Source organism: Chaetura pelagica, unplaced genomic scaffold (assembly GCF_000747805.2).
Source record: "Chaetura pelagica isolate M959 unplaced genomic scaffold, ChaPel_1.0 scaffold159, whole genome shotgun sequence".
Lineage (NCBI taxonomy): Eukaryota > Metazoa > Chordata > Aves > Apodiformes > Apodidae > Chaetura > Chaetura pelagica.
The window spans coordinates 1,828,614-1,846,549 of NW_009954555.1; the positions used below are offsets into that span (position 1 = coordinate 1,828,614).

At 38.6% G+C, this 17,936-nt stretch overlaps 1 protein-coding gene across 2 annotated transcripts in view; it reads right to left on the reverse strand.

Annotated features, from left to right (window-relative positions):
* KIF1B (kinesin family member 1B) overlaps window positions 1–17,936 on the reverse strand; it is a 94,344-nt gene that overhangs the window by 29,879 nt on the left and 46,529 nt on the right. Inside the window, exons 20-21 of one of the 2 annotated variants that reach the window (XM_010005143.1) lie at window positions 7,439–7,475; window positions 3,317–3,376 (exon numbers count right to left, since the gene is read on the reverse strand). In XM_010005143.1, coding sequence (XP_010003445.1) covers window positions 3,317–3,376; window positions 7,439–7,475 — 97 coding nt within the window. Of the gene's footprint in view, window positions 1–3,316; window positions 3,377–6,050; window positions 7,560–17,936 lie in introns of those variants that run through there. The other variant, XM_010005144.1, reaches the window with a different exon arrangement.

Below are 17,936 nucleotides of genomic sequence, written 5' to 3' on the forward strand. Positions count from 1 at the left end.
AAATAGGGAAAAGTACAGAAATAAATGTAAAAGGGGACAATTATTCACCTTCATTTTCTCAAACAGAAGGATTAACAGAACCACTGATTTGCCTTTTGATACAAGAAAATTTCACTTCAGATTTTATTAAAAAAAAGACATTTTGCTTTCAATAGGATTTTCCTGTTGGAATTAAGTATCATTCTCTCATGTGTGTATTAAATATATCAGAAGATAAAAAAAATACCATTGCCCTTTTAAGAAAAGTCTGTGCAGAGGTTTCCTCACAGGGAGCACTTCAACAACACCTTCTGGTGTAAGAGCATTTTCTTCCTGTTCAGCACAGTTGTGCCTTGAAATAAATGCTCCTAAGACCTAATGACCTATTTATTATTTGCTGGTAAAACAAATACAAATCCAGTATATGTAGAATAGACAGTCACTGTGTTCCTTTGCTCCTCTGGTCTCTGAGCCTACCTCACTCCTGTATCTTTATTTTTTGAAGCTAATGCTTTGGCATATATTACACAAATTAAACTGACTTCTCAAGATTTTGATACAAGGGTTGCAACAACAATTCACTAATAGTACTAGAGTTCTTAAGGTGGATTCTTGAAGCCACTTATCTTGCATTCCAACCTTCTCCCTTCCACAGCCCCAAATCCTAGAACTCCTCTCCAAGGCACTGTTTGCAAAATTGCATTCTCAAGCCTAAAAGCTACACAAGGGAAGCTTTGCACTTTCCTCCCATTCTGTTCAACCACCCCACCTGAACAGCTACAATAATTTGTTCTTGTACAGTGCGTACAGAACTTAACACTGTCACAATGTGATTGTATCAAATTTAACACCAGTCAGAAAGACCTTCAGATGGTATTTGGAAAGGAAAAAAATCTGAAGTATGTTCCTTTTAAGTTTGTAAGTAAGATTTCCTGGAGGTAGCATTAAAAACCAATAGCTGTGGTCTTGGAACAACTACCTCAAAGTGCAGAATTTTCAGTACCATGAATTCAATACCCATGATCTTTAGAGAGAGAAAACTGAATTATTAAAGATACATGCTCTTTGTACAAGGACTGAGTGTTAATTTTCTAATTTCCTCTTAAATTTTTATTTAGCTAAAATGTCACTTGTTCATTAGTATTTGCTCCACTCAAAGATGGCTACGTATTTACATTTTAAGTAAGCCTTAGCAGCTAAAGAACTACAGGCAAAACAAACATATATCCTTTCTTTTGAATATTCCTTCTGAAATTCTCAATGATTCACCAAAAACCTATTTTAGACTCAATGAGATAGTTTCACACTTATCAACAGTTCTGAAATACCCAGTATCCTCTTCAAAATTTGTAAACATTAAGGCATTCTCTGTGATCTTCTCCCCTCCATACACATAGATATTGCTATTACATTTGAAGGGAGAACAATTTCTTTCCCTGTAGTCTGAGGTAGATAATGTGAGGGTGTAATTTTGAGCAGCTATATTGTAGAAATGAAAAGCTCTTCAAATAGGTTCAAGTAAAATCTTTGATCAGATTATTTTGGAGAAACTGAAAACCTGCAGAGGGAATGGTCAAAAATCAGGAGCATTCATTCCACTGTGAAAATTCTCATTACAGCATGAAACACCCAGGCACATAAGGTTCATTGAAACACCTGCTTCCTGTCTTCTCTATTTCCAACCTTGAGAGCTAGGTAAACATATCTTGGCTACATTTACTTACATATAGAAATAAATGCTTCATATCAGCAGACATTTTACATGTAAAACTAAGTAAAAGAATTGGAGTTTATTTTCCCATGCTGACAAAAAGAGAAACACATGGTTTCCTTGAGCAGAAAAACAGGCCTAACACTGCCTCCCACGGCACCTGGTACTATGCTAGTATTTTAAAATAACTGGCACTGAGCAATAGATGAAGGATGAATTTCAGGTTGGTTCACACAGAAGGTGCAGTGACTGCACTGTAAACGGGGCTGGTTCGCTCTGCTGAGATTGGTCAGTTCTCCAGGTGAACATTTCCAGATGTGAGAAGTGATAATACACACATAATTGTTACTATCAACGTAACGGTGCCTCAACTGCTAGAAAAGAAAAAACCTGCATTTTGAAGCTGCCCTGAAGGTCCATGTCCTAGACTCCCTGGAACCCAATGCATATTGTTGTCCAGCTTCAGACTAGTTGGAATCATTAGATCCATAAATAGGGAGAAACAATGCAAAGTTTCTTTTGCCTGGGGGCATGGAAATATCTAAAGCCACAAAAATCAAAGGTTTTCTTAAGATTCTTTGGATCTACATGATGTCTGCAAAGGTACTGTAGTGTATGTGGTTCCCTCCTGTATTTGAGATACACAAAAGTTAGCTTCCTTTCTCTTCAATGAGCAAACAAATGGAGAGGAGCCAGCTCTGTATCTTCTTCCAGAATTTAGATAAACAACACACAAGATGGTACAATATGCCTTGTATTCTCTTGCACTATAAAAAGCTTTTTTTTTTCCCTGTGACAGCAGACACTAACCTGCATAGGCTGCTTGTCACATAACAGCAGGAAAACCTGGGTGGATTACAAGAATCAGACTGAGGAACAATTAAAGGAACCTTTTTAACTCTGCTAGAACAATACCAACCCCAAGACAAAAAAAAAAATAAAGTCAGGACAAGCCTGCAATCAAGTTTCATTTCCATTTCACTGAGACAAGTCTGACACTTACAAGAGTATTTCATCGTTTATTGAAAGAGCACATGTTACAATACAAACCAGTTCTGCTTCTCACAAGGCAGATGCTTGCTCTTAAGACAATCCAAAACTTGTTTTTTTCTTAAACAATGGACAGATCTGAAAATCCCATTTAATTCAAAGGCAGCTCACTGCTTTGTTTACAGTACAAATAGGCACACAGCATAGATTTCTCATGTTGCAGCTCCTGAAGTGGTTCAATGGGAAGTATCCAAGTCAAATTTCAACATTTAAAGGATAAAGAATACATTTCAACATATAAAGGATAAAGGACAGACAGTGAGGGGGATACTGAAACTATGCTGAATGTACTGATAAAAATAGCATCCTCTAATTTGACAGATCCCTAAGTTCAGATTGATTGAGAGTGGATGTTGAAGTCAATCAGAGGAGTGTTAGTGTCATGCATTTCCCGCCCCCCCCATCCCCCCAAATCCACACGTCCCTAGTGAGAACTAAAGGATATTTAAGAAATCTTCACTAAGGTACAGGTGGATACAAGCCAGCTGACAAAGCACCCAGCACATCAGCACTTAGAAATGGCAATTAAGCTTACTGAGCCAGCATTCCTATCATGAATGCCACATTTCCATTAACCTGAAAGCCTTTTCCCACAGTCTTCTGTGGAAGCAGCTGAGTTACTGCTCCTTAGCTCCACTGATACAGAATTTGGAGTGAGAAGTGTGCGTTTCTGAAAGCTGCAAGGAGATCCACAGGTTCTCACATTGCTTCCTTTGTCAGATGAGACACGACACTGTAAATTGCATTCAGTTCTGAAGTGGGTCATTATTTTTATAGGATTTTTCAAAAATTATTTTTCAAGTTTCATTTCTGTAATATCCTCCTAAAAGCCAGGAAAAAAGCTGCTTCCTCTGAGCAGACTGGACTCCATTCTGACATTGACTATCCTTTTTCTTCTTTGTCAAATCATAAAACAGCAGAATAAGCAGGGTTGTTTTTCTAGCGCTGAACTAAACCAGTGGGGCAAGACAGACTGGTGGTAACCTATTGTTCCTCATCACCACCACCACCCAGGCATTTACAGGTATTTGCTCTCTGATTTTTAAGCTGAAATAAGTTGGCAAAAAACTTTTTAGTGTCTAGCATTAAAATATCAAGTAGCAGGGGTTTTTAATCTCATGTCAGTACATATAGTTGCACGGACTTAAAAATTCCTCCATGTTCAATCACGTGGTGATTTCACACAGGCAGCCACAGTCCTCAACAAAAATGGGGCACAAAATAAACAGGTTTGGTCTTCTCTCCCAACCTATCCCAAACTAACTCCATCTGGCTCACAAATCCCTACAGAATTGAGAGGATTTTCCCAAACACACACTTTTAAGAGAGTCCAAACGTTCTTGAGGATGTGGAAGAACTCGTTACTCTTGATATGCACAACAACAAAGTGCAATGTACTACTAAAACAGGATTCTAAAATAAAGGCAACAGCAAAATATTATTTGCAGCCCAAAACTCATTTTGCAATTCTGACTCAAGCTCAAAGAAAGTTTTGCTCATCTACAAGGCTTCTTTTCTTTTAGAATCAAGACCTTTTGGACATGATGCTTTATTTCCTTTGTTCAAGTGTGTGCAGAGGAAGTAGGACAGGAAACAAAAATAAGATGGAAAGTAAGCTTGAGGCACTTCCTACTCATCTACAGCTCTGCTGAAACATGCAGAAGTTAACAATTACCAGCAGGGCTGATATTTTATAAAAAATAAGCAACCTTAGGTAAATTAAAGATATTTGTGCAAAACAGCACAAACCGTTTAACTATATGGATACACCACAAAGTGGACCTATCTTACCAAATGTGGTACAGTAGCCAATTCTGGTTTTCAAGTTGCATTCAAGTTAAATTTTAAAGTAAAATAAGTCCTCAAAGCTTTAGATTGGCTTACACTTAAATACGCCAATTTTTAGAAGTCCAGTTTGGTTTTGCACATACAACTAAAATCGGGACTCTCCAATTGAAATAATACTCCAAGGTCCTAAAGCCTATTCCTGAATCATTAGTTTTTCTGTTATTTGTTTTAAACAATCTGAAGCAGAGATTGCAAGCATTTGTTTTTATAGTAAATCACCTGCAAGTACAGATCTCTTCAGATCAAAAGAGATATTAAACATTTTAGCTTGCATTTTGAGTGTGGCGAGAAGGAAAAGGAATCTTATTTTCTCCTTCAAGTGACCTTTTCCTATATTACACAAGTCTTGAATCAGGCCTTCAATCCAAGACCAGAGGCACTAACATGAGGTATCACATTAAGATGAAACAGTTCCATTCTCCTGTGTTTGAGAATTCAGCCAATTCGAAGTAGTAATCTATAAGTCTTCACAAAAGAAAAAAAAGCAAAAGCTATTTCAAGAACATCTCCCAGACTCATGGCCAAGAAAGCTGAAAACATAAAAAGAATTAGCTTTTCCAGGCTTCTTCCTGCACCAGAGTGTTGAAAAATCCTAGTTCCTTTCCACAATCTCTGTATAAAAACTATTATATTTAGAGATACACTGGGAATTAGAAAAAGCTTATTCCAAAAGTATTGCTTCATCAATATATATATATTCTGATATAAAATTCCATTCAGCCAGGTTTAACTGTCACAGCAATTTCATACCAATAATTATGAACTTAAGCAGAAGGAGAGAAGACATTCCTACTGAGGGAGTAGGACTGTTGTGACCTAGTAGCGCTTCTTAATTTCTTGATTAAAAAAAGCCACATATCTTGTCAGCCAACAACTTTTGGTTTATAGATTATTATTATCATTATTAAAGAATTTTAGTTAAAAGCAGAAAATATTGTTCTGAAGAGCCAGATCAATTTAAAAAAAGATGGTCAGTTTCCTTATTGCTAAGAAAAGGTCACAAGAAACATTCAATGCTATAAACTAAATTCCTCTTTTGATTGTCTACATAAAACACAGGAGGAAGTAGCACTTTGTAAGTTTCAGACAATATTTTCAGCATTAGAAAAATACTCCAAGACACACACCAAAAAAAAAACAAAAAAAAAACAAAACACCTGGTAAATGAGCTAGCAGGGGGGTTCTCCCCTCTGCGTCCCTCCCTCCAAGTCTCCTACTCTACAAATAAAGTTCTTACAATTTTTTTCAGAATGTTCTTCCAATCAACATTGTTAAAACTTCAAAAGTCACATGCAAACTGAGCGGGCTGAAGGGCCGGTACCTTGTCTGTGTGTGTCCAACTACTCAAATTCTACCTGGCCAAACAAAACCCAAATACATCAGCAAACTCTGGCTGGTTCTTAATAATAAGCCAGATTTGCCCCCACTTCCCTCCTCCCCCAGACTACTCTTGGCCAACTAATCATACTGTAGTTTCTCTGCCCGCTTTGAGGTTGGGTGCTGAGAACTGGCGCCTCATCCGCGGGGGCGTCACAAACTGGTTATAGTGGTTGAGCCGGTCAGTCTGTTTGGGGTGGGCGTTGGCTGCAGCGCCCTCCGCACCCCCTGCCTGGCTGTGGTTGCAGTAGGGCTGTCGGTGCTGGTGGATGTGGCGTTTTTGCTGGAAAGTCTGCAGGTCTGGGTTCTGCTGCCCGCTGTAGGAGTGCAAGGATTCCGAGGAGCCCGAGGCCTGGCGCCGCAGGCCTTTCTGAGAGCCGCTATTGAGGGAGTTGCTTCTCCAGCGCAGCTGAGGCGACGGCTGCTGCTGATTGCTGGGCTGGGGCTGGGTGTTCAACTGCTGCCTGTTAATTTGGATATTATCTTGACCCCTCTGGGGGCCATAGAGATTCCACAGCTGCTGAGGGTCTTTAGAAGCAGCTCTGCTTTCTTTCTCTTTGTTTTCATCTTTGTTCTTATCGTCTTCTTTTGGAATTCTAACCTCTATCACTTCATCCTCTGTGATAATTATATGGGTGCCTGGACTCCACGAGTTCCTGTGTTTGGGATTGCTTTTGAAAGGGAAGCGGGGCTTGCGATTTTCAGGTGGGATAAATCTGTGGGGCATGTTTTGCCGACGAAGCTGTTTCGCTATTTCCTGCTGCTGCAGGTTTTTAAATCGAATCTGTTCTTGCCTCATCCAACGTAATCGCCCACGTCTGAAAGCTGGATCACCTGCCATTAACTGAGAAACACGCTCCTCTTTAGCAAGATCATCATTCTCGCTTCTTTTTAAGTCATCTGTGGGCTTCTTATCCACATCCAGCCCAGTGGCAGAGTTTGGAGACTTAGCATTAGCTCCAGTTGACTGGGCTTTCTCTGGAGACCCTATCAGAGGTAAAACCTTCTCCATTTTTAACATCTTATTTCTAAGAACCTTTATCTCTTCATCCTTCATGTTGTTCTGCTTCTTCACTTCTTGCAAAATATCTTCCAATTTGTCTATATGCACCTTAAGGTCATCCACGTCAGTTATTCCTTTACCATTGGCCATAACATCTTCAATTTTCTCATCTCCAACTCCTACTGTATCCCAGACATCCCGAGCAACAGCTCGCCACGATTCACGCTCATTGGGATCTTTTTTCCCATACATGGCACAAAGCTCTTTCATTTTAACAATGGCCAAAGCCTCAATCTCCTGCCTAGTGTGCCTGAAGTCATTGAGTGCTACCTCATAGCATATCTCTTTCACAGCCTGAATCTTTAGGTCTGAGATGGTAACCCATTTGGAGTCTTTGCTAAGGCGTCGACGTTGGGGTATCTGGTACATTTTAATAGGCTCTCGTTTCTTCCCACTGCTGGGGAGGCCACACTTTTTTACAATGGTTTGGAGCTTGCTGGGGGGAAGCTTCTCTCTCAGGGAAGTGATCAGTCTCCAACTCTCCTCACACGATCTCTTGTCCGAATCATCCCCACTATCAGAGTCTGCATCCTTTGGAAAAACAAAAATCAAGAAGTGGCCCCAAAATAACCAAAATTAAAATTGTAAGAAAATGGAAAAGCTAAACAAGAAGTAGCAGGCAAAGAAAACTAAATCAAAAATCAAAACAGAACAAGTGATAAGAAGTCCCTGACAACTGAGGGTTAGGACATTCAAATGTATCTTCCAGAGTCATGAACTGTCAAAATTGGAGCTCTTCACTAATAAAAGATTTACATTGTATTTTAAATCCTGTAATTTCAAAAGAGCAGATAACCTAAACTCCTCCCTCCCAATCCTTTCCAAGATCTTTAAACAGATCAACTAAAACCAAGTTCCTGATTTAAAAAAAATTAAAATCCAAGTGTAAACTGCACTTCACACATGCTACAGACATGCAAATTCCCGCCACACACATTTGCCTTGGTGACTGCTGTTGCTTCTTTCAGCAAATCCTCCCCAGGTAGGCGAACACAACAGCCATCATAGAAGATGTCAAGAGCAGCCAGAGTAAGTTGGGTTAACACTGGTTAGTAACGTTGCACGTAGTTGCAGGGATGCTCAAGTTTAGAATCCAATTCACTACAACAGCAGCCAGAGAAGTGTTAGACGATAAGAAAAAATGAAACAGAAGCAGCTGAAAGGTTCAATGTTAAAAGGACTGTAAGTGCCACTATGACAGGTGAAGACAGTGGTTCATACTCCAAGACTTGCTACAAGCTAAAAGGATATCCAGAACCAGAGTTTCAGGTGGGTTGTAGTTTGGGTTTATTTCCCCATTTGTCACTTTGTTGCTTAGTTGAAAGAAAAAAATCATTAATGGTCTTGTTTGTCCGAAGAGCGAGTTTCAGAAGAATGTAGCAGTAATGATTTTATTTTAATTGTTTTAATACGAATTCTCTATTTGATATCCTTGATTTGTCCTCTTCTCAAACCCTAGAGCTTCCACACACTTGCTAAAGAATTCTTTTGAGTGTTTTGCTTCTTTATTACAGGTTTTCCACCTTTTGCTAAATGAATTTTAATGAGCAGTGCTTCAGATTTCCATATGCTAGGAATGTCTGTTCAGGTATACTGCCACCAGAAGGTAAGGATACCCATTATTGCTTACTGCAACCAGGAATTAAAGTCAGCCTACTTTTCTTTAAAGTATTATTAATTTAAGACATCTCTTCAACAAAAAGTCCTACATCTTACTGTCACCCAAACATCAGCAACACACAGCAATTGGTCTCTAACAAACCTCTATCTACAGTCTTTGTTTTCCATATAGAGAACTATACTACATGAGAAATCAAGAACAGTAACAGCCAGTGTTTCTTAAACCAAAGGAAACTCAGGTTATAGACTCAGAACCACAGGTTCCTAGACTTAAGGCTTTGGGTAGAAGACCACAAAGAATTGGGAATACAACATAATTTGTTTTAGAAACGATAGGAGTAAAAGAAATACTGTTCTGCCCCGTGGTCAACAAGCTCCATAGCCCAAGATTCACATCATTGAGCTTCTTGTGACCTTATGTATTTTTAAATACTGAAGGATAGAACTGGAGAACCGACTTCTCCTAGTTTAGGCCAAAATACAAGCTAAGCAGTGGTTTAGAAGAAGAACAAACTCTTTGTGAGTTCACAGCTGACAAAATTTGTGGCCTAAGGAAACAAGCTGACAACCTGCATATTGCAGTGGAAGCAAAAGATGCCCTAGAGGTCGACACTGTACAATCTACACATTGGTCCAGAATGGCAATACATGAACTACTCAAAGTCACAAGTTCCAGAGGATTATTCTTTTGGATTACAAAACAACCATATTACTACCCACAGGTAAAGCATGTCTTGCCTATGGAAAGCTGATGAAGAGACACTATATGGTCACTGCCCTTTGTGCACTGAGGCATTAAGCAGGCCAGTCACTATAGGTGTATCCCCACATGCTAATATCAAGTAGTCACTGCAAAGGAATTAGGACCAAGAAAACCAGGCAGATCATTTTAGCTCTGTTAAACAAATTTTCATAATCAATCTGTAAAATGCAGAATGATTACTTCTATTCCCTAATAACACTAACAAGGCAAATTTATATTGGTTGTGAATCTGGGGAGACAAGCGCTATTACATTTTTGGATAGCACATCTAACAAATAAATACCCAGATTGGTTGGAATCTCAGCACAAAAATAAGCCATTCTGTTAAACAGATCAGCCATCTTTTTATATCCAAGATCATACTCCAATTTAGAAGAATATTTATATTTCAATATCATTCTTACACAGCAGTAAGTTAGGGAACCTGATATCGCAGCAATGTAAATGCTTTTAAGGTGCAGAGGCTAAATGCATTCCTAAATTTCCAATCATTATTCAGATAATGTCATATGAATGCACTAATCCTGTCCATTCCAGACTGCATCCAGTGACACAGAAGTGATGAGATGTGTCAAGAAGTTTTGCTGTCACCTGAAATATTCTCATTAAACATGGCAAAAAGCAGGATACTGCTTAACAGACCAATGATCTCATGATACCACCAGCTAGGAAAGGTGTCCTTCAGGAATTACACTGGTAATGCATGTAGGACAGTCTTCCACCTTTGCCTACTAATTGAAATCAGCAAGAACAGAAAAAGCTTGAAGAACTCAGCAACCTTTTTACAGCATTAGACAACACCCTGTCTCAAGAACCTTCCCTTAGTCTTAAGCATACAGGGAAACTAATTCCCTTCACAACACTTACTATAAATGCAGCCTCCTTTGAACCAGCTCCCCAGACAGCCACTTCTCACAATTCCCTTGAATTCATACAATAGCTCAGCTTATGCCTGTCAGCTAAATTTAAGGGAGGGAATCCCATTGCTTACATTTCCTTTGACAAACAGCCAAAACTCACTCAACACTCAACCTGTTTTTCTGTGCACATTGAGCTGATTTTTGCCTTATCACTTCCAGCTACACGGATTTTAACTATAACAATTGCAGAGATGAAAGATGACATTAGTCACATCTTGTCACATCCTAACTTCCTTTCTGAACTAAGTCTTGCTTTTGGTCAAAGTCTGCAACAACTCCTCTCTATCCAAGAAATCAATCCCTTGTGATGAAATAACCAGAGATGCAGAAGTCTATGTATTTAAAATAAATTTGTAAAGAATATGTAGGTTCTACCTACAGAAGCCACAGTACTTTGCTCCATTCTGCTTTTGGGAGAACGGGAAGATCTTTGCAGTTTAAAACCCAGCATAAATTTAACCCACAGTTTTCAGTGGTCTCAAACTAAAACTATAAACAAATGAATCAGGATTTTGAAGTTTTTATTACAATTCAGGCACAACTACATTTGCATTCTGGCTAAAAGACAATCCAATATAATTACAGTAACATCAGGAGACTCAGGTTTCTGAAGGAAATCTAGTTTTTATTTCTGGACTTTGTCTTTTTCTTAAAACTCACAGGGTGCTTGAAGACTGCATGCATTTCTCTTAGAAAATGCACTTCAGAAGACATCTGATGTGAGAAGACTGAAGTCTTCCTCTATCACACTTATCAGACTTCCTATTTATGAAACAGGTGGAATTGTGGAACTCCCATTGTTCTGAATGAGTTAACATGCTCTTTACACTCTGCTCCCTGCTCATAACCCCACCAACATGTGCACCATTAAGACCCTTACAAGGAACTCCATGCAGGGGGAGGGAGAAGGGTTAAAACATGCACAATGCAGCAACATTTTCAGACATCATTCAAAAAAATAAACCTAGTGTATCAATGTTCTAGAAATCTCTTTGGCAGCACAAAATTAGTATGTTCTGGTGATCAAAGACAAAAATAAAGGCTAACATCCCAAGAAGTAGATGTTTAGACTACTGAAAAGGAACTTCAAAAAACACAGAGCATAAAAATGCCCTTCCTTCAGGTTAAGTTGCAAGAAATTCAACCTGTCCCAACAAGAACTGATTAAAGCCACTTCATTTTCCAATCTCTGAATTAACATGAAGGAGCTTACTCACACTGGTAATAATTCACTGTGGACATAAAGTATTTGAAAGGAAGGGGAGAACTGCATTGTGCAGACAACCCAAGCAGGTTTCCTAAACTTTCAGATAAGCAAGGACAGGAATTACTGTTTGCCAAAGGTATAGTTAATCTGAAGAAAGGACACATACCAGCCTTTGCTGCTCCAACAACAGATCAGCTTCCTCCTTCTCCTTCTTATACAAGATCTCCATTTCTTGTAATCTGAAGGTGAACAAAAGAACAGAAGTAGCCAAAGAGGTCAGTGTATTCATTTTGGTATTCTGCCACATGCACAGCCCACTGAACTACAGTGAAGAGAGCAAAAGTCATTAAATTTAAAAGTAGCTATTATTTGTCTATAATAGTACTTAACAAGTGAAACTTCTGAGGTGCAGTTCATGCCCTTCACCAAAGAGCTGTAGGGTTATGACAGGTGCTTACCTGGGATTTTTAAAAGAGGTAGGTAGAGCAGGTAAACACCTTAGTAAAACAATGAGGAACCTTTCTGAGCTTTCACAATAGGTAGCAGAGATGCTGTGTGGCGAAACCTAACTTTAAGTTTTGCACAGACACCACCCAAGTAACCTACAGCTGACTCCTCCTTGCTTCAGGTAGAATTTGAGTTATTTTGTTACCTTTTTTCCATCTCCTGCTTCATGTCAATGCCCTGCTTTTCCAGAAGCTCTCTCTGAGCAAATGTCCAGTCAACTGGCTCAGAGGGAGTCTCAGCTGATGGTGTTTTCTCTCTTTCTGCTCGTGCTTGCTCTGGATGGTTGAATCTGAAGACATGATTTTTACCCATAATGATACGATTTCCTAAAAACAGGAACAGAAATTAACTCTTTCAGGCAAGGATTCCAAAATCATTGAAAGAAATCACTGAATGATTCATCCCATTTATCCTGTTAGGTCACAGAGCAAGAAAAGATTACCCTGCAAGGATTTATGTATACATTCAAGTTATCTAAGTGATAAGAAAAAATGAAGAATGCTTAGTTTGAACAGAAGCAGTGCTCACAGAGGGGAACATCACTCTCAGGAGGCCAATCTAATATCCCAGCAGAGTTTATAAAAAATTAAAGGATAAGCTTGGAGATTGGCAGCAAATAAAACACATCACTACATCCCATTCTTCTGTGCCAGTGACAGAACCTAAACATGGGCAAGAGTCACTTCAGCAGAATTTTCAGCATGGAAAAGCCAAACTTTAAACACTGGAATGCATGATGCTTACTTCTCTTTAAAATGTGGTTTACACATATTGATTTTATCAGAGTCCAAATCAATAGGATTTATGGAAGGATTTTATAACTTTTTTACACTAATGTTAAAAGATCTGAAAAAATAGAATATTTAAATCTTCTGGCTAACTCTTAAGAGATATCAGATGTTCACAAAGCCTGAGACGTGTAATATGACAGACAGTAAAATGCCCCTGCTATTCCAGAAATATTAACATAGTTAAAATTTTAGAAAGGCATTCTAGTAAATAAACAAAGTAACCAAAGTTGTCCTTATCAATATATAATTGAAATACAGGCGCTTAAAGATGTCAGATACCTGTCTATGCTCTTCTAGTAACTCAGTTATCTATATGTAGAATAAAAGGAAAAGTATCTACTTTTTAAAACAATTACTTAAATGATAACATCACGGTATTCAGGATGACTCTCATGCAGGCATGGAACAGCAACAACTCTTGCTCAAGTCAGTACACTTGGTTTCATGGACACACCCACTTAAAATTTTATGCAAATAATTCAGAGATGTTTGGGGTTTTTTGGTTGGTTGTTTTTTCGTTGTTTTTACCAGTAGAAAAATGAGGGAGGGACAAAGAAAACATCATAGCATGAAGGAGATAGGTTAAGACCCATAATTTATGGATGTCACTCCCTCCTTTCTAATTCACCCACATACCTTTCTAAAGGAATGTAGGAGACTGAGTGGGAAATGTAATGAGAGCAAACAAAAGCTGTTGTGCTCCTGCAGAGGCTCATATCTTAGCTCTGCCAAGGAACTGGGAATTTTCCATCAGCAACTGGCAGTCTGCTCTGTCTCACTGAGACTGCCAAGGGCAATAGGCTTGGGCAAAAACGTGTTTGAATAATATCAGAGTAAGCAGAAGGACAAGCAGGATGCTGTGTGGCAGTGAACACTGAAGTTCACTTACAACTAGTGCAGCAAAGAATGGAAGAAAACAAACTGCTGCCAAAAGAATGGACCCAACCTCTCCTTAAAAGCTAACACTCCAAAACATTAACACTCCTGTCTTTGAACAGCACCCAGCTTTCTCTCCCTGTGATGCAAATGTCACATATGGGTAATTCTTAACTAAGAGTCTACAAAAACATCTATGTTAATATTTCTTACCTGAGCGCAGCTGTACAGGCTGCACAACTCTCTTGCCATTAACATAAGTTTCTGATCGTTCACAAGGCTCCAAAGTAACAATAACTAGAAAGGAAACAATTGATGAGTGAGATTTTAGAGAGCACTGCACAGCAACACAAGTGAGCAAACCCTAGAGGCCTCTAATTTTCTGCCTATCTTCTTACTAACATCCAAAAAAAGATACAACTGAAGCACTCCTTGATACCCTGCTCTTTAAAATAGAAATAAAGCCCCATGAGAAAATCAATGCTTCTGACATCTCCACATTGCAGTTGGAAATGATGATTTTTTTCTGTTTGAATCTGCATGTTTATAGTTAAACAAGATCAAAATCTAACTGCAGCCTGCAATCTGAAGCTATTATCACTGAAACAAATTTTATTTTCTCCCCCTAAGACTCAAGAAAACAGCAACTCAAAGCTGTTTCCTTGAAGTAAAAGAACCTTTCCAATACCAGCATCCCTTGGTTAACTATCAACTGAGGAGTGAAAGATGCACCAACACTTTGCTAGAAGTAATTTTTTTTACCTTCACCATTGTTGTTCCTCTCACTTCTGAAGATACAGTGTTCTTCTTTGATGTGAGCCCCACTCAATACAATGTCTTGCCTTCGCTCAGCATCAGCTTGGCCAACCCTGGGTCCAACAGAAGATATTTCAAGAGTACATCAGACACTTGCTACAATTCTGTGCACAACAATACATCCCAGGAATATCCAGGAAAAAAGTCTAAACTATTAAGACTATCCTTCAAGTTTAAAGGTTAGAACTGCTGCTTATCTCTCTGTTGCAGATAACTCACCAGATTTACCAGGAATTGGAGGATAACAGCTTGACAAAAGAGAAGTTTTCTCTCAAAACACAGAACTGAAATGTTAAAGACCTCTGGTTTCTTTCCCTCTTGTGTACTCTTCTTCTCCCTCCAGCAAAACTTCTTTATGAACTTCTTGCTGTACTTACTACTCTACATACTTCTGATGTCAGCTAGCTAGGCTCAAAAACTTATAATGATAAAGCTCCAAACTATTCTCTTCATTCTATGTTGAATTCTGTACAGGTTTGATGCTCTTTTCGGTAGGTCCAATGCATATTAAAGTAGTACCATATAACTGCACCTGTTTGTGTACTCTCCTTCATTTGCTCCTCAGAAATATACAAACTAAGCAACCAAACATGGTTCCACAGATAACAAAACCCAACTCTCTTCTTCCAGATGTCTAGACAACAAGTTTTGGAATAAAATCTGTTTTCAATTCCAAAAATGGCAATTAAAATTAATCTCATACATGTGAATGCAGAATACATACATTGTGCCAGGTATGGATAACAGTTTATTTCAACAATAAAGTGAATCCATACTCTGGTTGCTTTTATCAATTACTATGGTTTCTAACCCTCCACCCATCAAAATACCAAAGGTGTTTTCAGGGAATTCTATTACTTTAGTCTTCCTGTATCTTAAAAGGGATATAATGTTTTCTTTTACTACCCAGGTGTAGTAACAAACTTCTTACAAAGCTGAGTGACTGCACACATTACTTCTAAAGCACAAAATCAACTTTAATAAAAAATACATTTCTGTACTTTTTTCCACCTACAGCAATCTCATGCTTTATTTGTACCTGCAACTTGAATAGCTTCAAGGCACAATTGTTATTTAAACTCACGGCGTCTCCAGCTTGGGGATTTAAGCAAGCAGACTTCAGAGCATATTAGCACCAAACCTCACCTAGTAATACCATCTTTGATGTAGTAAAGCAGACATTCAGACATGAGTGGATCTTCATTAAGGTTTACAAGATGAGGAGTCTGAAAGGGAAAAAAAAAAGGAAAAGTTAATTAAGAACTGTGGACCTACTTTTAGGTTTCTTCCCACAGCTGTGGAGGATGTATCTGAAAGCAGCAGTTTTGCTGAGTGTATCAAGGTTCTTCCATAGTGCATTTTTTAAAATACAACCTCTTGCAGTACTGAAAAGCATCACACAGAAGCAGCAGAAATACAGCTCAGACTGCTTATTTATCTGAAATATCAATAAAGAGAGGGAATCAAGGCTTCTGCTGGAAAAAAAGAAATTCCTTGTGGTGTCTTTGAGAACTTATAAAAGGAAACTCCAACAGCTGAAAAGGTTACTGCAGTGAAATTTTGAAACTGATGTGGAATCAACTTTGGCTTTTCTTGGGCAGTACAGGTCAGGTGATCATCTGGCAAAGTCTGTTAACTTGAGAAGAAAAATCTAAAACTATCAACATTCTCTGATATGAACAGCTAAAAACTCTTAATCTAAATTCTGCTAAATTTAAATCCACTACAGTTACTAAACCAACCTTCTTTGGTGAAAAAACCCCATTGGAATCAGCAAACAAGTCACAAGGCCTTGGTGTGAAAATCTAGCCAGTGAGACAGCAGTAAGCACAAGCACAAAAGAAAATGCAAAAATGGTTAAACAGAATTAAAGCAGATGATAAAAGAGAAATCAAACTGTTGATAAGCCACTTGTCTCTTTGTTATCCTCAAATACAATAAATATAGCAAAAGGTAATAAATATGGCTACAATTCCTAGGAAACACTGCTTCTGTCAACATATTCTAGCTGCAAAAAGCTTTGAGAGATGTTAACAGCACTCAGTGTACAGAAGTATAAAAATTACTGGATGTTCACAATGAAATTTGTCTTTGAATAAAGAAGCTGGACTGTCAATTGCCCAATGGAAGACTTAACTATGAAGAGAGAAAGGAGGGAAGCAACAGGATGCCTTTTTCACGTGAAACCCCAGCTGAAGATGTCTCATTATGTCATTGCTCTTCACTGCATTCAGATCAACTTTTGGAGCTGTATAAAGCTCTTAAATCAAGAGAAAAATGGAGATAAACCAAATCCCAGGCACAGTCAACTGCTGCAACACCACTATAGCTAGTACTAGTCGGATACTTTGACAACAGTGATGTAACCCATGCATAAATGTTTTAGCATCCAAGTTCATTTACCAAGTTAAATCAAAGCCTCAGTGGGTCTTTCACAGGCAACAGAGAGTTTTGTAAGAAATAAAGCTCAACTGCTTGAGAGATGATGCTAGCAAAACCTGCTGTTCACTCACTCTGAGATACTCATGCCCAGACAGTTATGTCTGCAGCCTTCTCTTGGACAGCATTCCTCAAGCATGAGCTGAAGGATTTTCCCTGCTCCCACCTCTGATGGCAGCACAAGCAATTAAATTTCCACAGCCTATTTCAAGGAGCTTCCTGTCATCAGAGGCACAACCCAGAGAGACAGCAATGATTGCACAATACCTTTTAATTCATGACGTGGACAAAATGTACCTTACAAAGTTCTATTTACAGCTCAGCTAGTAAAAGCACAATGCTGTCCTAGTAGTATATGATTAGAGTTATACTGATACTCCAGAAGTGTAAAGTCTTTATTAAAAAAACAAACAAAAACTTCAAATTTGCTATCTACATCTACATTTTCACAAGAGCAACCAGAGCTATTAGGAGGAGAACTAATGAAACTGAAGTGCTACGATAGGAAGGAACAGAAGCAGACAGGACTAGGTTAGGAGTTTTACTTCTCCTAATCAATCCTATATGGGTAAAAATAAATACCATCTATTACTAAAGCAACTACCTAATCCGGATGGCACTTATACACAAACCTGATCAGCAGAAAATGCACCAAAAGAATCATCAAAAAGAGTTGAGGGCCTCTGAGGGAAAATCTAAAAAGGAGATGAGGATCCACAACATAAGAGAAGAAAATGTAAAGAACACCCAATGAGTTAGTGTCTTTACAAACCCTGGGCAATTCTGGAGTAGATGCCAAAAGCAAACCAGAGTTCTACCTACTCCAAATAGATCAGTCTAACACTACTTTAAATGAAGGATTAAGTATTTTTACCAGTTCTGCTGTGCTTTGCTTCTGTACAACATTGGTCACCATCTAACCTTAGATCAAGTTTGTTGCACACTTGCACGTGCAAGTTTCAGGGTAAA